At 38.6% G+C, this 25,953-nt stretch overlaps 1 protein-coding gene across 3 annotated transcripts in view; it reads left to right on the plus strand.

Moving 5' to 3' along the window:
* The window catches only part of RGS7 (regulator of G protein signaling 7), a 237,743-nt gene that overhangs the window by 207,099 nt on the left and 4,691 nt on the right, over positions 1-25,953 (plus strand). For 2 of the 3 annotated variants that reach the window (XM_042480240.1, XM_042480249.1), the window contains exons 10-16: positions 7,970-8,044; positions 9,951-10,049; positions 12,115-12,176; positions 14,105-14,215; positions 17,263-17,388; positions 19,860-20,046; positions 23,690-23,779. In XM_042480240.1, the coding sequence (XP_042336174.1) occupies positions 7,970-8,044; positions 9,951-10,049; positions 12,115-12,176; positions 14,105-14,215; positions 17,263-17,388; positions 19,860-20,046; positions 23,690-23,779 (750 nt within the window). Of the gene's footprint in view, positions 1-7,969; positions 8,045-9,950; positions 10,050-12,114; positions 12,177-14,104; positions 14,216-17,262; positions 17,389-19,859; positions 20,047-23,689; positions 23,780-25,491; positions 25,546-25,953 lie in introns of all 3 variants that reach the window. The other variant, XM_042480230.1, reaches the window with a different exon arrangement.

Here is a 25,953-nt window from a genome sequence, read left to right on the forward strand (position 1 = left end):
ATCTTGCAAAATAGGTGTTATGTGGCTAGTCCTGGAGCATCCAGTGACTAACCTAGCTGCCATATTCTGCACTAATTGAAGCTTCTGAGTTTGGTACAAGGGTTGCCCCATGTAGAGCGCATTACAGAAATCCAACCGAGAGGTTACCAGAGCATGTACCACCATTTCAAGGTCCCCCCGGCCCAGGAAGGGTTGCAGCTGGCGTATCAGCCGAAGCTGATAACAAGTGCTCCTGACTGTCACATCCACCTGAGATGTAAGGTGGAGCGACGAGTCCAGAAGCATCCCCAGACTGCGAACTGAGTCCTTCAGGGGAAGCGTGACCCCATTCAGTACAGGTGGACAAATCTCCATCCCCGGGCCAGGGGAACCTATCATGAGTACTTCCATTTTCTCTGGATTCAAACTGAGTCTGTTTTCCCTCATCCAGCCCATTACTGACTCCAGACAGGCGTCTAGAGGACGCCTTTTGCTTTTTTTTTACATAGACCGATTTATACAGATATAATATTAAATGTCTGAGTTAGTCAAAGTGTAATTCCTCTGATTTTAATTCCCCACCCCCCAACAAAGTCTCTCTGTTATTGAAAATTTTGGTTTTTAAAGTTTCTAACGAGGGAGAAAATAAGAGATTTAATGAATGAGATTTTCATTTAAAACATATACCAGATTTTTAGGAAACAGGGATGAATTCAGTTGGGTTCATTAGGAAAATTATGTTAGGCAGGACACTGCTACAGAAGATGAGTGGAGCGTATCAGCTTGTCTTCACTGTCAGAATAGACTGGGTGTCTCCCAACTTCCCCTCAAATTCCTCTTTTCTGCTCTCTTTTGCTGCAGGTTTTTGGCTCTCACAGCGAACGATGGGCGGCTGCTTTCTCATGCAGTTCCTGTTTGTCACCCAGTGTTGCTGCTGAGGACACAACGAGGCACCCAGCAATATTATTGATGGTGGCCACCTTGTTCTGACCTCAGAGAGACTTGTGTCCACAGGGACAAGTCACACAGACTGTGAGTGAAGAGAGCCGCCACCATCGCTACAAAGAGAGCTGAAAACCTGCAGCAAAAAGAGGGGGGGGGAAGCTTTGAACTGGGTGTCATGAAGACAGTTTGTACCCAATTCAGGATTTTGCCTCTGAATCATGTAAATAGGATACAATGAGCCTAGGGGAAATTTGGGGAAAGTTGTCCATGTAGACAAGCTCTATGACAGCATCAGAACACAGCTTCTTTTTCTGAGATGGGGAAAAGTCAAAAGATTCAGGAAGGAGACCAAAGAAATATTCTGCACTGTATGAGATATCTAGAGTTATCTAAAGCTATAGATACAACCTCTAAAAGTCCTCCCCCTTAAATGATTGATATAAATCAAGTGTATCTTTCAAAGGTTACAAAAATCAAGTTTAAACCTAAGTGATTTTGCAACGTCCTTGTCACTAATCTGATTCACGTTTTTTTGTGAAAATAAATGAAATCACAATTGTGAAATGCTAGGAAGATGAAGATGAACTCAAATGAGTTGTTCTGTGTGGTATGAAGCAAAGGCTTGATAATTGTCATCAAAATGTTGCTGGACATGATTAGTATTCAATTCCTCTTATTACACCAATTTGTATTTGCATTAGCAAAATGATTGCCTCTTGCTCTTTCTCATTGACAAATGCCAGTACTCCTCTGACCTCCCAGGGTGGATATTTGTCTCTTTCACAGTCTGGGATGTCAGAATAGCACTGACATTGTGTCCATTTCTGCATGTGCAAAAATATGTAGAAGCAAAGGCTAGCTTTGCCCAGCTTCCACAACATCTTCATCACCCAGAGGCAAGAACAACCTATCCAGGATTTGATTTTGTTTTCCACACAGTTGGATCCTATAGATCAGGAGTTCCCAAACTTTTTGACTCATGGAGCCCTTATTTCTATGGTGGAGCCCCTTAGAGGTCTACTCTATGTCTTACATGTTAATGGTGTTTGGGAGTATATATAAGAATATATTCTTATTCTTTAATTTCATTCAATTTTTATTTCTTTCATTTTCCTGGAGTGGCCATGGAGCACCTAGGAAGTGCACGCAGACTTCTAAGGGCTCCTTGGAGCACAGGTTGGGAACTCCTGCTGTAGATGAATGTATCTATGGAAATAGCTGTTCTTCTCTTGAAAGAAACCTCTGTCTAAGTCAGAGTGAAATATGCATAATGTATGGTATCAAGCAATCTTAGAATCACTTTAGACAACACAATGTCACATTAGTTGTACATTCAACATGAAGTTGAGTAGAGCCCTGGTGGTGCAGTGGTTAAATGCCTGTACTGCAGCCACTTACTCACAAACCATAAGGTTGCGAGTTCAATGCCAGCCAGAGTTCAAGCTTGACTCAGGCTTGTATCCTTCTAAGGTCGCTAAAATGAGTACCCAGGTTGTTGGGAGCAATTAGTAAACCACTTAGTAAACCACTTAGACACTTAATAAACCACTTAGATACTGCTTAGGTGGCATGAAGCGGTATATAAACGAAGCTGCTATTGCTATTGCTATTGGTAATACAGGCTTGCTAACCCTTGGGTCTTCTCCAAGTCATATCTGAAGTGGAGAAATTCTCCTTCTCATCCTCAGCCTACTTAATTACACCTTTCTTGCCACTTTCCCCTTCCATTTCTGACTATGTAGTTGTGACAGTGGCAGCAACACAGGTAGCAGCAAGAGGCGGGTAGCAAATTTGAGATGGCTGTGACCTATGCACCAGGGATCTTGGGAAATGTGATTCTCTGAGGACATTCAGATGCTCTGGTAATATTACATTTCCCATGGTCCCTAGCACCTGGGTTGCTGCTGAAGGAGTGGTCCACAAAACAGGGATGGGAGAGAGCTACTTTCTGGTACTGCCACTATTATCTGCTGCTGCCACACCTTTTCATAAAGATGGAGGGATATCTGGTGCCACAGTTGTCTTCACAGCACCCAGGCAAGGCAATTCTAGAGTGTGGAACTGAAGGAGACATGAAGGCCCTGGATCAATTGATAGCCCGTGAGATCACTGGGATTGTTACCAGTCTGGAAGATCTCATTCCTAGGCTTATAAATAACTGAACTGTTTTGGACTTTTTAAGAGAACACCTTGATTAAACAAATCCAATTCTGAATCAAGTGTGAGGGGTGCATACCCCATAAACTGCCTCTATGATATATACTTTTAGATTTAAAAACTACTGTATTTAGGTTTGCAGATAAAACATAATTAGTACATATGTAAAAACTACTATGAGAAATTATCACTGACTCCCTACAAATGGCCTAGAAATGATGGCAGCTGTATCAGTATACAGTATACAGTATATTGTCTATTGTTGTGTCTAATCTGTTTCCTAATAATTTGCTACACAGTATAGTGGCCACAATTTTTAATGAAATTGGTCATGTAACATCCCAGATGTCATGTGTTGGATTTAGAAGAAAGTTGGGTCCAACAATGTCTTCCACTCAGGGAAGCTATCTTCTGCTTACGAAGGAAGTCACCAATGGAAGAACTCTATTAGTATCTTCAAACTCAAGTCTATTTTTTTAAAAAATCAGAATAATACAATTTCTGAGTTAAAATCAGATGTCCATGAAGACTCATCTGTAAACCACACTCTCAAGAAATAATATCACCAGTTCATTAACATCATGAAGGTAAAAAGAATCCAGACTTATCAATGGTTTAAAGAACAGTCCTACCTTGAAAAACTAAGATAGATTTCTGTTTAACAATTGTGTAAAAGAGTTCATGATCTTCAGCACTGTCATTTAGGGGCAAAGCAGATGAGCAAGAAGACCAATTGCCCCAGATCCGTGGAGAGCACTTGCCACGGCCCCCAGGGCGTCTCCTCTCACAGCCCCAAATAGGAGTGGAAAAGATCCCCTGCTTTTGGAGCAGCTTTAGGGCTGCCTTAGATGGCCTTGGCACTCTGGGGACATGCGTCGTGTAAATGACACCTCCCAGAGTGGCTGGAAGCCACCTCCATCTGCCCGTATGTTTTGGGCCATAATCTCTGAGCACCTGCCAAAACTCTTTCAAGAATGACAACAGGAAAAGATCTTCCCTGTTTGGAATAAGTTTTAACTTGCTATTAGAAAGTAAACAGGGGAGTTGTCACATTGGTGAACACAAATCTGATCACAAAAAAAAAAAAAAAAAAAAAAAAAGAACTCAGGAGCAAAATGTTTGTCCTATCAGATTGCTAACAACAACCACAAAAAATAAAATAAAAAATACTCTGACAAATTTAGCATGAAATAGAAGTCAAATCAGTTTAAATCCTCAACATTTAATTTAACAGTTTTGTTATTGTTTTAGTAATAATGAAATATTAGGTTAAAATGTATCCACAACATTTGTTTCCTACAGTTTATACTGCAAGAGAGGCAAGCCAGTTAAGACAAAGGAGATGGTACCAGTCTAGGAGGTTGTTCAAAATACAGTAATGTTTTTCCCAATAAAGTACAGTGCAGGAAAATGAATATCTGAAAGCATGATAGACAGTCTATCCCAAGGCCTCTAAACTTGGTTAGCTTATACAACAGTGAAGTAAATGACTGTGTGTCAAAAATCTTTTCTCTGTATATCATAAATAAAAACATCAGCTTCCACCAACAGTAAATAGTGTCACATTAAGAGTTCAAATGCTTCTAGGGGCACTTTGACTCCATACATTTGCAGCATTATAATTCCACATTAATTGCCATGGTTCTGTCATATGGGGTTTGCAGTTTAAGGATGGGGATATGTAGGATTCCCAATGCTGGAGAGCTCTAGTACCTCAACAAACAATAAATCACAGGATTCCATAGGATGCATCCTATGGAATCCTGTGATTTATTGTCTGTTGAGATACTAGAGCATCCTATGCAATCTATAGCAATCCTGTAGGATGCAGTGGAACACTATAACTGAGTTGTGTAAAAGGGACTAGGAAAAAGGGGGTGTTTTAAAACAAGAACAGTCTGCTTTAGCTTTTATCTGTCACCCATGTCTAGCACCAATTGAGAATGTCATTAGGAGTTATGAAAGCCATCTTAAACACACACAAACATACCACGCACACGAATTCTACTTTTACAATTTCTTAGACTCTCATAAAGCCTTTCCATGTTGTAGGTAAGCAATCTCTCCATCAACATAATGAGCATGCATGACTTAAATGCTTAAATATGGTAAAACAGGAAGTCTAACACAGCTAAGTGAGGGTGCTTTGCATGGATAAGCCATGCACTTTGTAAAAGCCCTCCCCTCACTTGGCAGAAGTTTGTGTGAGTCATCTAGGATATTGCACTTTATAATATAGATGTGGGAGCAGTACATGGACATTTTACCATCATATATAAAGAGGCACTGCTGCTTTTATAAGTGTGTCATTCAGACCTTTGACAGTCCATAAGTAAATCATGGATTTTACTATCTGAAATATTATCTCCTTATTTGAAAGGTTCTTGAGGAGAAAAGCAAGGATAGACCTTAGAAACCAAGAAAGCTACTGGCAGTCTAGGTTTTGTTTTTCAAAAAATATTTTTATAAAAACATAAATTTATGTGAGAAAGGTAGATCAACAGCACAAAAACACTGACAAATGCTTCCATAGAATATAGGGCCTGAGTTATGTTATCCTGATCTTATAATGCAATCCCTCTGCAATTATTTATTCTATTGGATTAATTCTTTCCAATCAGAACCGTAGGTCGATAGAATATGACTTCTTTCCTCATTAATTTGATTTACATAGGAAATAAATGGGGTGTGTGTGTGTGTGTGGGGGGGTATTCACACTGTGAAAATGACCCAGGATGAATCTGGATTAAATCTCTGTTGTCCACACACATCCCAAATACATCCAATTAAAAGTTGGGTTGTGTGTGCCAAAACCCCACTTATAACTGATATCAGGGTTTTCCCTGAGGTTTTTTTTTTAAAAAAAGGATCCACGTCATCAGTTCTGTGACTAACCAATGTGAATAGCTCCAAATAGACCTAGGATAAAATACTGCTTACCAAAAAAAGGGGTTCCAAATGCATTCACATCATTGACTCCATCTTTATTTGAATGCTCGTGTGAGCAACCAAACTCACAGAGACGTGCATCAGTGCACATTGATGCAGTTCCATAGTGTGAATAACAAACCATTGCGCTATAAAATGCCATCTGGTAGACAGAGACATAAAAAGCTTATGGTTAACTAGAATAGGATGATGTGTTTAAAGAGGGATTGTGCAAGAAAGCACAGCTGGTGTTAACTGTATCTTAATACTTATTATTATCCCAAAGGAGGGCCCAACATAAAATACAAACATGTCCAGTATGTGACATTCTCCCACAGTGTATCTAAATTAGTTTAGGGAAATCTTCCCATGAAAGACTAGTTTAGAAAAGTGAGTGAAAATGTGAATTTAATATCTCGTATATGAAAAACAGATCATTTATGCCTTTAGATGGAGTTGAGAATGATGAATTAATAGTTATATTTTCCTTCACGGTGAGAAAAATTACCTAGCAAAACCTGGGAGGATACTGATGATTTAGGATCTGATTAACACAAAAGCTTGACTCTTAGCACCTACAACCCTTACAATTTGTTTTACACTATTGGTGATATTATATACCATGTAAGTGATGTGTAATTAGGGAAGGTGCTTGAAACTGCTCCCTTGGCCAACCACTTTCCTCCAGAGTTCAGGTCAGGTACATCTCTGTCTCCTCAGCCATTGAACCACTCCAGGGATACATACAACCTCATTCCAGCTCCTCCTATGTTTGGAGGAAAGAAGAAACAGCACCAGCCCCCAGTGTAAGTCTGGTCCTTACTCCCTCAGTGCTGAAAAGTAAATGGAAGAAGTTTGGGTCATTCACTAGCCAGGAAAATGTAGTTCTGCTCAGAATTCTCCCTCCTCATTTACTGTCACATGCTGGCACTGAGACTTTGCTTAAGAAGGTGCTAGATACTTCCCTCCATAAGGTCTAAAACATGGATATGTGGATGTGGGGGTGTAAATCTTTACTTATTTAATTTGTGCACACAAGAGTGAATCACTTCAAATTTTTTTCTCCCCCTACATGAAGTTATAAGAGTTTTAAAACATTTTCAATGTGTTTTTTCCCCCGCATTCCCGGCCTCCTTTTCAAAAAAATATTTTTCCCCCCCCCCCCCCCCCCCCCAACATCTTTGTCTTCCAAACCAATTGTGCAAAGTTTTTGCATAAAAAATCCAACATTTTTCACAAAAATATTTGTACTTTCCCATAAAATCTATGGTTTTCTGCACAAAATATTGATTTTGTGCAAAAGCCATATTTTTATGCAAAAGAAACTTTCACAAAACATCCTGAAATATGAAGAATCTCACAGTAATTGACTTTTCACCCCCAATGGAATTGTTAAGGAAAAGAAAATTTGCTACTATTTTTTACATTACCAGTATGAGTATACAGTCATACACACAAAGCAAACTATATGTTCTATACTACTGAGCAGAATAATTATGAGAAAACTATATATTGTATTATTGATTTCTTGAGTGTTAATTTAGCAAAGGGATAGCAAACTTGTGGACCTGCAGATATTGTCCACCTGATCTTCTATTACAGACAAAAAGTTTGACTAAGGCAGTTTTGGTTTACAATGTCTTCCACCAACAATTCCACTGTCCTTTGTGTTAAGGGTTAGTTTGCTATGGCATCATATTTTTTTTTAAAAAATGATCATTATCACAGATGGCTTGATTTTGGATTGAGGACCACTTGTACTGTAACTGTGCCGTTTTTTTACATTGAAGTAAACCCCACTATATTCAGTGCAGCTTACTCCTAAATAGGTGTTCCTGGAATTGCAGAGGAAGAGGAGAAGATGACTAGAAGCAACAATGCTGATGGCTGAAGTCAAACTTCATTAGCTGAATGTATTGTATGAGAAACTATCACATGCTTTTTTATTTTATTTTTTTAGCCTGGATGTGTAAATACAACTGAAGTGGATATTAAAAAGTCTTCTAGAATGAAAAACCCTCACAAAACGAGAAAGGTATATGATAAGTTCCCCCCTCTTCATTATTATGATATATAGTAAACATTTTTCTGTTCTTTATAGCAAAGAAGCCATTGTAAGGTGAAGTGTCATTAGCAATTTCTAAAAGGGAAGCAAGTGTCACCTGACCCTTGATTTATTCAATAGCAAGGCTTTTTTCATTACTTGGATTTTCTTATGAACGTTTTATGCTATGAAAAATGGGGGTGGGATCATGTGTGAAATATAACGATCTGTCAGGTCTTGGTCATAGCTTAACAGCAAATAAACTTCTTTAACTTTACAAATGATGTAATTAATCTTTAAAATGGTGTACTGTTCCATTCCTATAAGAGAAAGTGATGTGGTATAAACAGGGCCAGCCCGAATATCAGGCAGCGTGCAATAGGACAAGGAGCAGACATAATTGTATAATATATGCAGTCTGTTCAGAGGCTGTTAAGCTTGGCCAAAGTAGAGCATGCTATCCTGTTATGAGTGTCAAGGTAAGACACTGTCAAAGTAAGATTAAAATGCCTGTCTGCTTGGCTTTTGAACTGAAAAGATTGTCATGTTATTCACCACAAGAAGCAAAAGGTCTGCAATTTGTAGTTGTGACACTGCTCTCTGAAAGAGAGGGCAAAATATCTCACAAAATTACAATTCCCAGAATTCCATATCATTAACCCATGCTAGTTAAAATGGTGCCACACTGGATTATTTCTGCAGTGCTGATGTAGCCTAGGTCCTAGAGTTGTAGATCCATGGTAAAGTTCTCTTTATCATTGGCAGAATGAGAGTGAGCATAGTGCAGCCCTTAGACACCAGATCTGTGGATACTGAAGCCTCCTGCCCCAAATCATGAAAACACATGAAAATACTGCCACCTCACCCCAGTGAGCAACCCAGAGACCTGTACTACATCTATAGACTTCCATTTTTTCTTTGCAGTCCCTCTCTAAAAGGTGGCATCACTTTCTGTCTCCTTTTTAGCAATACTACAGAGGAGAATAGAGGTATTTTTGTTTGCTGTGTCAGGGGAGCTTCAGCCTGCATTGAGATCTTGGGAGGGATTAGCTCCTGACTCCTATGCAGTTGCCCACACCTGCCTTAGACCAATCAACACTTACAAGAACTCAATAGATGAGGTTTGCGGCAGTTATATGCTACAGAAATTTAATGCAATAATTAAGTTGTATAGTAACTTAGGGGCTGTGCAGACTGGCCATTAAGGCCAGCCTGGAGGTGGAGTCGGGGTGTGGAGTCCATAGGACGCATACCCTGACTCCATCCCCATGATGGCATGACACCATGCACCACTCCATACAGCACGTGGCATCATGGCACTGCTCTGGCACTGCAGTTACACAACACTGTGCCAAAGGAGTGCCTTAAAGAAGAACCACTGGACTTGATCCCCTTCCCCATTCCCTTCTCCTTTTGTATCATGTCTTTTTAGATTGTAAGCCTGAGGGCAGGGAACCATCTGAATAACTATCTGTAAGTCGCTCTGAGAGCCTTTAGGGCTGAAGAACAGGGTATAAATACCGTAAATAAATAAATAAATAAATATTACACCCTTTCCAGGGCACAAAAAGGAACTGCTTTTTGTAGCTCCTTTTTGCACCCTGGAAAGGCCAAATCGGGGCTGTGATTGCCATGGGCCCGATCCAGCGCGTCTGGAAGTGGCTACATGCCACCCCATAGGGGTAGACTGCACAGCCTCTTAGAATATTGAGATGGCTCTTGTGAAATTCATAAAATAAACATCTTATATAAGTATACTTGTATATGTGTTAAATTGGTATGCCAGCTTTCCACCAAAGGTTCTCAAGGCAGCCATGCAATCATATGCACAGTAGTGTGTCTAAAGAGAGGAAAAGATTGTCAACAAATTAATTTCTCTTTCTGTATTGATGTACAGTCTGTCTATGGATTACAGAATGACATTCGAAGTCATAGTCCCACACACACACCAGTGCCAGAAAGTAAACCACCTACAGAAGAGGAATTGCATGATGAGGTTTGTGAGACCACAGTTACCTTATTGATTAATTGATGAAATGATTGACTGTCTATCAAAATTAAACAATGAATGTAATCTGAAATATTAAAAATGAATACAGATATAATGCATCACATTGTTTTAAGTAAGATCTCTAGAAGGACATTCAAATATCCGATCTTAGACAATGCATTTCTTTAAGGACTATCACAAGGGATTCGGATCTAATGTGAATCCAAGTTAACAGAAATGTAGCCTGGGGACACATCCAGCTTGCTTTTTACAGTATCTTTCCAGAGAGAAACCTGTGATGAAGAGCATGAGCTTAAGAAACACACAGAGGAGTGAGAGGGAAGGATCTATCTGGGAACTCTATCATTCCAGTGCCATCACCCTCCTATATTCCATCAAGAAACATTATTTTGCAGAAAAACTGATCTTTTCCCCCATAGAAATCAACTATTAATTACTTACAATCATACAATCTTTGCATCCAAATTTGGCTTGCATCAAAATTAGTGGCAAATATGGTGGTGAATCCATGTACTATATGTTCAAACTGAGAATGAATTTAGGACATAAATCTTTATAGTTTAGACTGCCTAAACTATAAAGAAAGCAGATTATCTTTTTGCTGCAGGCATTTGCTGCAAATATATTTTATGTAGCATAAGAGTGAACATAGTGGACTCTCCCCACAAATACCCTTCCTGGCTGGTGGGGGAATGTAGGAGGGTTCAGAAGGAGCCCAGTGGCCTGGTTGTGCATGACTGATGCTCTACATAAAGAAAGCAATTGTTAGTGGTAGCAAGATATCAAGTGTGATACTTCTATAGAACAGTACATTCTAGGAGCAGGATGTAGCAGGGCAATCCATTGCCCTAAGAGGGACATTACTCAGGTCCTTCAGCTATGCCAGCCTAGAGCTTGTATAGCTAATCCCCCTCTAGTATGTGAGTGCATATGTGTGGACAGAGAAATTTTTAAAAGATCTACAGGGATGAAAAGCTTTACAAAACTATTCCCAAGGAGAATGTGGTGGAGTTGCCCCCTTCTCCCTCTGTAGTGACATTAAGGATTGTAATTCAGGAGTATCAGTATGGGCTAGGTATCTGATCCACATTTACCTCATCTGGAAACTCACTAGGTAGGGAGTTTACCTCACTAGCCTCAAATAAATTAATATTTTTCCAGCTGCAATGTGGATAAATACATTTCTCCTTCATAGGACTGTTATAAGGGATTAATTGGTTTGATCACTTGAAATTATTAAGATGTGTTTTACACACAGAATGTTTTCAAGGCTTAGTCCAGTGCACCCGCCATGCTACAGAATTATAGTGCTATGATTTCATTTAATGCTCAGTCAGAGAGCGCAAATGCCTCACCAAATTACAAATCCATGGGTTCCATAGAAAGCAGTCATTGTCATTAAAGTGGAGCCATAGTGCTATAATTGAGTAATATGAAAAGTTCCCTCATCTCTTAATATTTATACAGGTATTCCATTAACTTCAGTATTGTGGAATGTTGACAGTGCTTGGGACTGCGACCCAGGCAGTTTAACATCCCAGTGATTTCAGTGGGATAGGTTTAAGCAGATGAAACAATGTGGGAGATTCTAAATCACTTAATTTGCTTTAACTCATACTAATACATTTTCAGTACAAAATGATACTATCTGAGGTGCTCTGCACAGAAATTTAACAAAGAGTAAACACATGTGAGCCTCACTGATTTCAGTGGGAAAATGAAGCATGGAGTCATCATACTGCACAATCCACAGCCTTTTGGATCTGATGGCCACATTACCTGTGATTTTGATGCCTCTGGAGTGTGCTCTTAGACACTTATTTTGGTTGAAATGTACCTGCAACTGGTTCTATTTATCTTTTTGTATCTTCAGTAGGTTGGTAGTAGCCCTACAAACAAGGTCACACTACCTAGCCTCTAGTTCAAAAGCAGGCTCCCAATTTTTACTGGACAAAATAAAATGTTGCATATTCCAAAGTTAAGAGTATCTTTTCAAAAAATGTTAAGCAATTATTTTCTTATCTCAGTCTTCTGATTTTGCATTTTGTAGATAAAATATTGGCAAGTACAGCTAGATAGACATCGATTAAAAATGTCAAAGGTTGCAGAGAGGTACGTATGTTGCTATATATTTTTTTTAAAATAATGAAGATCATGATTACCTTTAGATGTATTATTTGCAAATTGTATTGACACAGTAATAGATATGAAAAGAATATTTTAAAATTGTTGAAAAACATATTTTTAAAAAATATATATTTTTAAAAACATCTTCTTCAAATGTTGAGAAACCCTGACAAGAAAAATCCTGGACTGATTCTGGACCTATTCTGTGCAACATTTACATGCAGGTGTTTTGAAAAAAACCACAACCTTAATTCTCGGCATAGAAAAAAATATTTCAGTGCAGAAATATTAATTCCCACACAGAAAAAAAACATGCTGTTTATTGTGCTGGATAATGCAGTTTAGTGTGCTGGACTGATTCTGGATAAATTTCACATATGGTTATTTGTATAGCTAACGTTTTCTGCACAGAAACAGCATTTTCTATGCATGAATTAATATTTCTGCTTTGAAATATTGTTTTCCATGCAGAAAATGCTATTTCTTATAAAGAAAATGCTGTTTCTTGCCAGAAAGTGCTAGTTTCTGTGCAAAAAAGTCATATGTGAATTTGCTCTTAATTGTGATTAACCTTCAAATACTGCCCTCCCCCAAACATTTTAAGACTCGGGCAGGCTCATATAATTACCTAAAGGCTTCTCTGGACCGAGTCATACAGGGCTTCATAGGTCATAACAAGCAATTTGAATTCTGCCTGGCAATGATGGTCAGTGAAGGTGTTTCAACAAAGGATTTATATAGTTTTTTTGTGGGTTTTTTGGGCTATGTAGCGATGTTCTAGAAGAGTTTCTTCCTGATGTTTCACCAGCATCTGTGGCTGGCATCTTCAGCATTCTCTGAAGATGCCATCCACAAATGCTGGTGAAACGTCAGGAAGAAACTCTTCTAGAACATGGCCACATAGCCCCAAAAACCCACAAAAAACTATGGATGCCAACCATGAAAGCCTTCGACTTCACAAAGGATTTATATGTTCCCTGTAACTGACGTAACTGCAGATCACACTTAAAATATCACTGCCAATCAACTAGGAGCTTTGTTTATCTCCTGCCACAGTATGCAATGAAATATGCATGAGAACCAGCTCCTCTGCAATTGCAAGCAGGAAAATATTCCACTGGTGCCAGTGGATTTTTTCCCCCTATCAAAAGTTTCATTGCAGGAGCCAGTGTCATGCAGTGGTTTGAGTGCTGGGACTCTAGCAGACCAGGATACAAATCCCTTCTCAGCTATGGAAACCTACTGGATGACATTGGGCAACTTACATTCTGTTAGCCTTTGAGAACAGCAAGGCAGACTTCTTAGGAACAAATTTTGCCAAGAAAACCCCATGTTAGGGTTATTTTAGGGTTTCTGTAAGTCAGAAATGACTTGAAGGCACACAGCAGCAAATTAGAGTGCATGACAGTGGTGGTGGGAGGATGTTGACACTTATAGCAACTAAAAGAATGAGAGTAAAACCTATCCATGTATGGAAGTCACATTACAAGACATGATAGGCTGGCCCACTATCTGTTTTCTCTGGGCCCGTACAGACAGGCCAAAATAAAGCTGCTTCGGGTCACTTTGGAGGTATGCGGTTTAAATGACACACACATCTTAAGAGGCCAGAAGCTGTGCCAAAGCTGTGCTCCAGTCCTTAGGCCTGGAGTGTGGCTTTGGTGTGGCTTTCAGCCTCTGAGGTTGCATGCAACATTTAAACAGCATACCCCCAAAGTGACCTAAAGCAGCTTTATTTTGACCTATCTGTTCAGGCCCTTTTTTGTTGGTAGGTAGTGAACAAGTGTGATGTGATTGGCATCTGTTCTTTTAGCATCATGTGCAGTTTGGATCTTACTTTATGAAAACAAAGGCATAACAGTAATAGTAACAATCATGTTGTGAAAAAGTATCAGATGATTTTGTTTTTCTAGCCTATTAGCTTACACCGAGCAGTATGTGGAATATGACCCCTTTCTGGTGCCACCTGATCCATCTAATCCTTGGTTGTCAGATGATACTACCTTTTGGGAAGCAGAAGCCAGGTATGTTTTATGTGATTTTGGATCTACATCTTTTCTTAAGATGAGTTTGAAAATTCGCTTTGCAAACATTGCTGGAGAAATGGTGTCCCCTCCCCCCCCCCAAGTTAAACTCAAATTCAATCACATTTGAAGTCTCCTCTTCCCCCACCACTATGAAGTGGAAATCAAGCATCATGGACTGAATTTCCTATCACTATCAAGTAAAGTGTTGGCCACTTTGTTGGCAGAATGCCTCCTTTGTTGAGCTGATGTGTCTGATATCCTCTTCTCCTTCCTTGGAGGTCTTTAAACAGAGGCTGGATGGCCATCTGTCAGGGATGCTTTGATTTGGATTTCCTGCATGGCAGGGGGTTGGACTGGATGGCCCTAGTGGTCTCTTCCAACTCTACGATTCTATGATTCTATGATTCTATGATTCTATACCCAGCTCTTTGACTTAGTAACAGAGATGAGCACCGCCCCCTACAGTCGGTTACGATGAGAATTCATGTCAAGGGGAAACCTTTACCGTTATATGTTTGTATGTCTTGATGACTCTAGTTATCCTTGGGATTAGGATACAGGACAATCCTGGATTAGGTACTAACAGTAGCATTGCTCAGAATCCTTAGAATGAAGCGGAAAATGGGTCAAATTGGAGAGAAAGAGATATCATGGGTAAAAGTAAAGCCTGAAAACATTGCCTCTTCCATGGAACCTCTTCCTATACTTGTCACATTGTATAGGCACCCGGGACACCTAAAAATAGCATGTTCTTTAGCCTAGACACTTAAGTGAACTATAGGAGTGGAAATAATATTTGAAAATATTCCAAAAAATGGTCAAGAACATAATATTTTTAAATGCTGAGAAACCCTAACAAAAATAGTCCTGGCATGACAACAGTTTTCATAATTTGAGACTTATTCTGTGCAAAAATCATGTTGTTTTGTACAGAAAACAGCATTTTCTGCGTGGAAAATAATAGTTCAACACAGAATTATTAATTCCTACATAGAAAATTCTGGTTTTGTGCAAAACATTCATGTGCAAATTTTAAACAGAATAAGTCACGAATTGCAGATAGCCTTCCAAAACTGTGTGGTTTTCAAAGACTTTCTTGCAACAGGATGAAATGTGCTGAAATTACTTACTGCACTCTTCAAGAAGAAACTTAGTGAAGACCATAGTGAACTATCACTCTTAAATTCAGAAGAATGTTAGTAGCAGTCTTGAGCAATGAGCATATTATCTAAATTCTGTTGTGAGTCTCACTAGAGTAGACCCATTGAATCAGTGAGACTTACCTACATGTTAGTTCACTATTCAACAATTGATTGAATGTGTGTGCTTTGGTTGTAATTAACCCATAAGATGCCAGTCTGTGTGTATTTGCTAGGGAAACAAATATTCAGTTATTTCATTTTTGCACACAAGAACAAAAAGATTCGGGATTTTTTCTCCACTGGAGAAGATTCCAAGAGTTTTTACTAATTTTTCTTTCTTACTTTTTTTAAACAAAAGGTAGCAATATTTGTACTATTTGGGACTATATATATATATATATATAGAGAGAGAGAGAGAGAGAGAGAGAGAGAGAGAATCAAAATATAAGTTTTTTTCTGCAAATACAGCTTTTTACTTTTGCTACTCATGAAGAAAAAGGTACTGGTATTTGCGCTTTTTCCACAGATACAAGTAAACTCATGGTGGTTGACATTGGGGAGGGGGGCAGGATATCTTGCCATGTCACAATGGTCTTTCTTATCACATATGAGAAAATATGTCCATATGATTTACATCCCAAGTTTTTACCACATTTTTTTTACATTTCATGAAATTGTCCTGGGAGGTTCCATAGCTCAGAGGTAGGGTATTTTCCTCATTTACAGAAAGTCTAAAGTTTGGCCTATCACTCCAAACTATTATTGAAACACCTCCATTTGAAACCCTGAAGAACTCAGGATAAAAAGGTAAAGATTTTCCCTTGACAAGATTGTTCACTTGTGGCTGACTGTAGGGGATAGTGCTTATTTCTGTTACTAAGGAGCCAGCATGTCAAAAATGACTCCATGGTCAGCACAACTGCATGAAAGTGGTACCTACTTATCTACTTGCACTTTTACATGCTTTTGAACTGCTAGGTTGGCTCACCCCACCACAGGGCACTTGAGTCTCAAATCGCTAACCTGCTAATCTTGCAGTTGTCAGAGTCAGCGTCTTGATCTCTGAGCCATAAACTCAGAAAATATCAAACTAGATGGAGCAATAATTTGAATATATATGTTTGTATGGATGTAGTGTCTTAGTGGTTAAGATGCCAATTCTGACTATTGTAAGATCGAAAGGTTGGCAGTTTGAGGCCCAAGCATCACATGACAGTGAGCTCCTTTCACTAGTCCCAGCTTCTGTGAACCTGGGAATTTGAAAGCATGCAAATGCAAGTAGATAAATAGGGGCCACTTTGGTGGGAAGGTAACAGTGTTTGGTGCAGTCATGCTGGCCACATGACCACCGGAGTCATCTTCAGACAACGCTGGCTCTTTGACTTAGTAATGGAGATGATCACTGCCCCCTACAGTTGGCTACAGTGATACATTTTGTCAAAGGGAAATCCTTTACCTTTATAAGTTTGTATGTCCTTACGACTCTAGTTACCCTTAGGATCACTCACTTCACACTGCATGTATTGTAGTTCCAAAAATAAATCAGACAGTGAAATAAACATTCATCACTCAAACAGTCTTCAAACAGAGGCTGGATGGCCATCTGTCGACGATGCTTTGATCTGGATTTCCTGCATGGCAGGGGGTTGGACTGGATGGCCCTTGCGGTCTCTTCCAACTCTATGATTCTATGATTCTATGATTCTATGATTCACTCGTGGTGATTATCTTCCTATAAAGAAATAAAAGAAGTCATGTTTAATGTAATCTCTAAATTAATCTGATATTAATATAACAACATTATTTTGGGTAATAATTTTGGTTGATGCATAAATGATGAAAGCATTTCAACAAATATGTACAGTATTAATTCTCTGTATAACATTTCCCCCACCTTTTCAGTAAAGAGCCAAATCAGCAAAGAGTAAGGAGATGGGGATTCAGCATGGATGAAGCCCTGAAAGATCCAGTGGGAAGAGAGCAGTTCCTCAAATTTCTGGAGTCTGAATTTAGTTCAGAGAATTTAAGGTAAGATTTTCTTTTCTTTGATCCATTGACATTGGGACTGCCCAGAGAATATGGACACAGGGAGCTGAGGTTTTTCATTTGCATTTGCTAAGTCTTGATTTTGCTGTTTTCCGGACTGGTAGCCAAACTTTGTTCACTTTAAGGGTTACCTCTTTCCTGTTGCAGTTGTCCAAGTGTTTGTGGATTCCAGTGGCTTCCCTGTGCATTCTGACCTGATAGTTGTTTGCATGAAAATCTTCTAGAACATGGCCACATAGCTTGAAAAACCCACAAAAAACTAAGAAGATAATTGCTGTTTGCATTGAAAACTGTCCAGAATTCCTTCCACACTTCCCATGACAACTGCATATGTGGATCACTTTTTGAAGAATTTTGAACAGCAATTGGTTATATTGTATTATCACATGATACTAATAAAAGATAGGGTTTTTGCGATTTATATCCAAGCTTGTAATATGCTTTTGCATGTATACAAGGAATTTTGTTAGTATTATTCCATTGCTCTGTCAAATATCTTCTGACAGGCCATTCCACAATTTGGGGGCAATTGAAGAAAAAGTCTTCTAGTTAACAACTGCCAGCCTAAATAAATAAATACCCTATATAACCCCAATTGTTGTCTTGCTTCTTGATTTGACTTATTTACAGGCAAAGAAGCAGAAACAATCTTTCTAAAAGTGGCTCTATCAGCCTCCCTGTGAAACTGCCCAGATTATTTGACCAGTGATCATACTGAAATAATAATCCTGTTAGTCATAAGGACAGGTAACCTCTTCAGCAGTTACAAGATTGCAAGCCAGACTTATAGTCTTATAACTTTAGCGATTCATGTTTACAGCTGTTAATAACTGAACATATACTTACCCTTTCAGCTAAGCAGCATTGTAGCTGATGGGTTTCTGGGGAACTACAGATCTGAGTGCTGAAAATGATGTCTGCATCACTTTCCTGATCTGGAGCAAACCCAGAGAAGCAGTTGTGGTAGAATCCAGGGAGGTCTCTCTAGCTGCCTCTTCCCAATGCAACCCATTACTGGAGGAGTACTGTAGATGTCATTTCCTAGTGCCCCGATCTTCAGCATTTTAGAAACCTTTTATTTGAGGTGCTGTCTGACTGAAGAAGTAAGGACTTATTGGGGGGTGGCATTATCAGACGTAGGACTTTATTACATGTGACTTTTAAACTACCAAAAAAAGTTCAATAATAGCACCTTTGATGATACCTGTCACATGATGCCATCTCCCTCTTGCTTCTGCCTTGTCTTTCCATAGTGGGTAGCCCACACCTTGCCATTGACTGGGAACACCAGTCAGTAATCTCCAAATCAAACTAGTTATTGTGGCAAATTATCCTGTTGCAGTTCTGGAATTGCACAATCATGTGTGTCAGTTCCTGTGGTCTGATGACATTTGAGACAACAAATTGCTAAAAAGGAGAAATTTTCATGAAAAATTATTTTGTAAGATTTCTTTTCCTCAGTATGCCACAAAGACAGCATAGCTTGGTTTAAAAGGAACTTAATAGCTAAATCCCTTAGCTGAAAAACAACATCTACACAGGAGAATAATGACAAATTCTTCAATACATTAGAGTCTTCATCATTTTAATTTTCTGGAGTCTGTTTCAAAAAATGCATGAAACAACAACTTAAGGAATTTTCTAGGAAGGTTTAAAATTCATGGATCAGCAGTCTCCAAAACTAAAACAGAGTATTCCATTTATGCACCAAGGCTTTCAATCTCCTCTCTCCCTCATCCTTCTGTCCAGATTTCACAGGGCTGGAGCAGATGGCCTGGAAGAAGTAGCCTCTGGTTCCTCCAGCCTTAATTGGCCCAGGACTGTGGCAACTGCATGGCCCCCCTCTCCCAAACTGGGCCACTGGCTCTTGTACGTTCCAGCCACTTTGAGGGCAAGTGCCATCTAAACACCATGCCCCCAAAGCAGCCAGAAGTAACTTTATTTGGCCTGTTTCAGGTACCAGTCTTGATGACATGTAGAACAGCATTTGATGTGCAAAGAGGCACTGCAGATGGATTAGCAAGTGGACATAGGAACATGTGTGGAGTACCACAGGTTCATGTCAGCAATTCTTTGGTTGCTGACACAGAAGGGAGATTTCTTATAGTGAATAACACTACAGCATACCAAAACAATCCAGAACATTTAAATTGTATGATTATCTATAAGGATAATCAGAAATATCTGTATTGAATTCTAATGGCCAATAGTGCATTTAATAACAGAATGCCTGTGAAACTCCAGAAGACTTGCAAAATATTTCCTCGGGAATAGGGAATGGTTTTGTAGGAGGGAAAAGTATTTGACAAAAGATCTAAATTTTCTACTGATTGTGAAAATATTTTTTAACAGCATATCTTAAAAGATAAAACAAAAACAAAATGATATTTTGCTGAGGCTGATGGTTCTGAAATCCAGTGCCATAACTAATATTTGTATGTTTCCGTATACAGGTTCTGGTTAGCAGTAGAAGATTTGAAGAAGAGGCCTATGCGGGAAGTTCCTGCCAGAGTACAGGAGATCTGGCAAGAATTTCTTGCTCCTGGAGCACCGAGTGCCATTAATGTAGATTCAAAAAGTTATGATAAAACTACACAGAATGTGAAGGAACCAGGAAGACACACATTTGGTGATGCTCAGGTTTGCAGAATTCAATCAGTTTTACACACACACACACACACACACACACACACCTGGAAAAATGTGTGAGAGAAAAGCTATTCCACCCCCACCCTCCCATCATTTCCACATTTTCCATAGCCTTTCTCTAAACTTTTGTGTACTACTTCCTTGATCCTTTAGTGTTACTATTTTCATCTTTTTGTAACTTGTAACTTTACAGGACACCTGGTTGTTTTTTCATCTTTTCCTCCCACAAGCATTAGAGCTTTTAAATCCAAGCAGGACTATTTGCTTTAGTTGTATGTTGATTTTTCTAGTCATCATTAATGGAATTCAATGTTCATAGAGAGAAGAGGGATGCTCTACAGAAGTAATACATTCTAATCAGTTTGTTCAAGGTCATTCTGAAGTCAGACTGAAAAATATTCTTTTTTCTGTTAACCTCACAAAGAAGCTGTTTCTGCCTAACTGCCATCCACTCTTAGGGTTGCAAAAGTGTTATATACCAGACATTCCATTTTTTAAAATCTAGATTTTTCTTTTTGTTTAGTTGAGCTAAAACTACCTTCTTACATTATTCCATTGTTCAGTACTTTAATCGGGGGCGGGGGGATATATCCTCCCTTTCCCAAACGCCATCCAGTGAGATTATAATTAGAAACATCCAGTTAAATAAATATAAATAAACTTGTTAGAATTAGCTTTTTACTACATATGTTGTTTTGAGCAGTGATCTTTGAGAAACTCAGTAGGTGAAGGCATGGTACCAATATAGATATCAGTGGGCTTGATACACTTACTGGAGAATCATTCCTCCATCCCACTTGCAATCTTCTTGCAAGACTTCATATCATAGATGGCAAAACTTGATAAAGAAGCTCAATACATGGTCAAGTTAGGGAGTAAGCTATTACCGAGAGAGAGAGAGACCTTTTTTATCCTACAGTTTTCAGTAGAAAGCTGAACACCTGTTTCACAAAAGGCAAGTCTATTAATTTATTCAAATCACTTCTGAATAAGTTCCTCTAAAATTAATTTATTTCCTCAGATTAATAGGGAGATCAGCCCCAAACCTGCTGATCATTAGATTTCAATATGTGAGGCCAGGTTTATCCTTTCCTCACAGTTATGACAACCACCCTGTTAGGAATGAAGCTTAATCATTAGCCTTGTAACTGTACAGGGTAGTGGCTTTGCCCAAGTTGTACCTGTACCTGGGGCAGGTGTCAAGGGATAAACCTTCTGCTCTCAGTGATCAAAAGAAATATTCTACCTTTTGTAAGAAATGTAGGCAAAACAAAGAAATCCATATTTATGATATGGCATGGCACAGTAGAAGGAGAATAGAGAATAGAGAACAGTTCAGCTTTTGGCTTGGACTCAGGATACTTTCTGACCAAGGAGAGATACTAGAGATGGGTATGGACTAATGATCAACAGTAGTGATATCTGAGGGGAAGGTGGGCTGAAGCTCAGGTCTTTACATCCCTCCACAGCACAGGTCTGGGATACTTGCTACATCTGTCCCTTTCCCAGTTGGATAAAGAACTGTGAGGTAGGCAACAGTCCATAAGCCAAGGATATGTTTGGTCCTCGATCTAAGACGTCACCCATGACTTTTGTGATTAAGATGGGTTACCTAATGCATGGTTAGCTTGCACCACAAATTTACCAAAAGATGCATGTGAAACAGAGGTGTTACTGATACTGGATAGAACCTTTGGAAGACCAGTGGCGTTGGTGTTCACTCAAGAATGGGAACCGTTAATAAACTACATAAATCAAAATGGGGGGAAATATAGATTTCTGGATGTAAAACTTATTAATTATTAGTTAAAAGATATAAGCTTTGATGGTCATAGAATGGAAATATGTAAAATAATTGAACTGTCAGATATCAAATGATATATTGAATAATTAGCATAGTATTGTAAGTATAGTATTGGTAAGGGTAAATCAAAATCTAAAATTCAACTACTTATAAAATGCTAATGGGATTGAAGACAACAGTCAATCTATTCTATTAGTTCAGATAATTGAAGTGTTTCTGTAGTAGAAGTGTAGACAGGTTTAAATAAATTATATTTAGTAGGAGAGGCCAAGATGAAGAGAAAGAAATGAAAGCCAGAAAATAGTAGTAAGAACCAATTCTCTGAAGGTAGGGAGTACTTCTATATTTTGGTAAATGAATTATCCGTTTAATGAATTTGTAACTCCCATGTGAATTTTAATTTTGAAATCAATTTTTCAAAAGGAAGACCAGTGGATTTAGCAATGGCACACAGCTAGACTTGCACTCTTGCCTGCCTTTTTTGAATCCTAGCTGGATGCCGGATCTCCTTCATGGTAGATGAGAGACAAACCATTTTAATATGGTTGCACAAATACTTGCATTGCTCTCTTTCCAACCACAGTAGTAAAACTTTAGACAGAACAGTAATACAGACTAGGCTGGCAATCACTCTTATAATTCCAAAAATAACTTTTCCAAGCTTTGATAGCATGAATATGCTTACCACGGAGTAGATCTGGTGCTCCACCTCTGAACTCACCCAACTCCTTGGTTTCTGTTCACAACTCACTTCTATCTCTGTGTGACTCATTCTTTGTCTCTCTGTTCTCAAAACTGCAGTCACTGCAGTCACACAGCAGAAGAGAATGGTTCTCAAATTAAAGAGAGAAATTGCTGTATCACTTTCAACTACAGGTATTGGTTTCCGTGGAGGAAGCATCAACCAACCATCCTGAGCTATTATCATTCCTTTGGCTGAGCCCAGCTGTGATCCACCACAGTGACAGTGTCTTGTAACAGAGGAGCTTATTTCACAGGCCCTGGGGAACAGGCCCGGCATGGAACAGAAGGGGGTGGGAAGGGAACAGAATGGGGGTATTACCCATTTAACTGCATGAGAGAACTCCGCCAATGACGTCGGAAGTCACCAATCCGTTCCCTAACCATCCCACAGGAGGCGATTTTCATGCACTGTTCAGAATCGTTCTTGAAAATTGCCTCCTGTGGGATAGTTGGGGAACAGATTGGTGACTTCTGGTGGCATCGGCGGCGTTCTCCTGTGCAGTAAAATGGGTGATATCCCCATTCCCTTCCCTTCCTGCCCTCTTCCATTCCGTGCCGGGCCCATTCCCCAGGGCCTGTGCAATAAAGCTCCAAACTCACACCTATATATTCCCCTTAAACAGTCAATTCAGAGCTTAAGTACAAATAGCAAGTACTTGTTTCCTGCAACACAACACGTATAGGAGAATCTAGTAAAAGCAAGGTACATACAAATTCAATTTCCTGCCCTTCAAATCTCTTTACTATATCTTTTTGCCCATTTATTAGCTAGGTTGGTGAAACCATTCCCATAGGCTACTATGGTACAGAACTATGGGGTATCTCATTTGTATCACTTTGAAGAATTTGATTGCAAACTCAGCTGGTATCATACAGAATGCAGATGTTTTCACCAGGTATCTTGAGCATAGTTTTTCAAGAAACAAACTTTTAACCTTCCACAAACATTAACTGTGTATCAGTACAGTATATGCACAGTTTCACTTGTTTGCATCCAACTGAAATCTTATCTAGTTTCCAAAATTTTATTTGTTTTTACAATTTCATATATTCTTTAAATATTTTTTTTTTTCAAAAATGTTTTAGGAGCATATCTACAAACTGATGAAAAGTGACTCCTATCCACGTTTTCTACGATCCAGTGCCTACCAGGAACTACTTCAGGCCAAGAAGAAGGTACTGGTCCATTTTCTCTTTGTATTTCCACTCTTTTACTGGTAGTTTCTTTCTTACCATATTGGCTACTTTCTCTTCTTGTGGAATTCAACTGCACCTTTAGTAGGGGGAAAGGTTACTTCAGTTTTGATCATCATCAAATACTAGAGTGACCTATGCATATATTTATTTTGCAAATTGCATGACTGAATTAGCAGAACTAAACAATCCCATTTTGGCTATACAGTTCTTCTATGAGTCAAAAGACTAAATCACAAAAATATAATATTAATATTTCAAACATTTCTATAAATAGTCTTTCAGAATAGTCATTATTTATGATATTTATTGTCATTATTTATAGTCTGTTTTATGTAATGATATGTATTCAATCCAATTGCTAGTCCCAACTAAAGTACTGTAGATCCATTGAATAAAAGGTGAAATTGGAGAAATGGAAATAATTACTTTCCTTAGTCTTCAAGGTAGAAGAAACTGGACAGAGATTAGAATGAATTATATGAGGCATAAAACATTCTAGTGAGAATTCTTTAATAGTTTGACTGAGAAATGGCTATTTCATCTATTCACACATTCCTATTTATTTCTTTTCTCTGACTTAGTAGTCCATATTGTCAGTGCACTAGAAAGAAATAAAACTGTAAATCTATAAACAAGAATAAATCAAAGGAGGATAAAACAGAAACATAACTGATAAGAAAACCTGTAAAACAGAGCACATAAAACATTGTGTGCCCTCTCTGTCCCAGCAGTACCCACTGCCCCAGCATATGATGGAATTGGCCTTAAAATATCAACAGTGTGGAGTGGTCATGTGAAAGGAAATCTAAGTATTTGTAATTATTGGGCAAGACAGTGAAAATAAAATTATCAGTATCAAAAAGCTATTATAGAAATCAGTGGTGCGGCCATTGGCACTCACTGGATCTTCAGTGCTCTGGAAAATCAGATCCCTTTTGACCATGTGATTCTTGTGATGTTAACAGATTATGTTCCCTATATCTCTTAGAAAACAATCTTCTTATACACAAGTGGATCTTGCATATATGTTTAAGGATACATAATTTGCTGTGACACATTTAACATCCACTGTAGTCTGGTCCCTTAATAGTTAATAACTCATACACTCATAGTGTAGCCTAACACCAAACTACCATTCAGATGGGATGGAACAAACCAAACAATCTCCAATTTGGAGGATGTTCTGCAGAATATCAGCATTTCATTGTTTTGCTTCAATTTCACATTTTGTTTGCTGTCATACCAATCTGCTCTACATATTACTAGACAAATACCTTGATCCAGCAAATCTCACATGCATTAGCATGTTCCTCGGCACTGTGGCACATGAATTGTGCTGGAGCAATAAGGGTACATCCTTGAGTGTTGGTTTTTTTTTTGTTTTTTTTTTAATCATGCAGTACTTTTCTGCATGTGCAAGGCTATATTCGAAAGGGCAACCTGGTCCTATAAGCCTGTTTATGTGCAGATTGCTCTTCTTGGATCAAGAGGGGAAAATGCAAAATCTTTCTCATTATCATTCTGTGAGCATATGCATCTTTTTTCATGCTTGTCTTTTGCTTTGTGATTTGTACATGAATTTTGTGTTATACCAATCCATCACTTCCTTGTTACTTTATTTTTCTGCCCTTTTCTTTTCGGCTTCTTTGGTTTGGTTTCCTTTTTCTTTATTTCTTTTCTTTCACTTTAAGTTGGGAAACACATTGGACCGCCGAACGTCTTTTGAGAAATTCACACGCAGTGTGGTAAGTTTATAACCTTGCAAGTGAGCCTTACGGTTAACTGATTTCCCTCCAGTGTTATCTGAGTAAGAAGCCACCAACCACTACTTTCACTTTCAGACCCTACTGAAATTGTTTCTAATTATCATTTTAATGGCAGCTGTAGCATAGGCAGGCAACATGTCCATATCTTCTGTCTTTTCCTGGAAAAAAAAAGAAAATCAGAACGTTTTCCTTTAAAGAGCAAGAGACTGAGAGCAAAAGTGTGGGAATGAGTGGAATAATTAACAAAATATAAACTAATTGGATTCATTACATTTCACATTTATATTTTCTTACCTCAAGTCACCATTCAAGAAAAATGTTGCATTTGTTTTAGAAATTATTATTATTATTATTATTATTATTATTATTATTATTATTATTATTATT

Source organism: Sceloporus undulatus, chromosome 1 (genome assembly GCF_019175285.1).
Source record: "Sceloporus undulatus isolate JIND9_A2432 ecotype Alabama chromosome 1, SceUnd_v1.1, whole genome shotgun sequence".
Taxonomy (NCBI): domain Eukaryota; kingdom Metazoa; phylum Chordata; class Lepidosauria; order Squamata; family Phrynosomatidae; genus Sceloporus; species Sceloporus undulatus.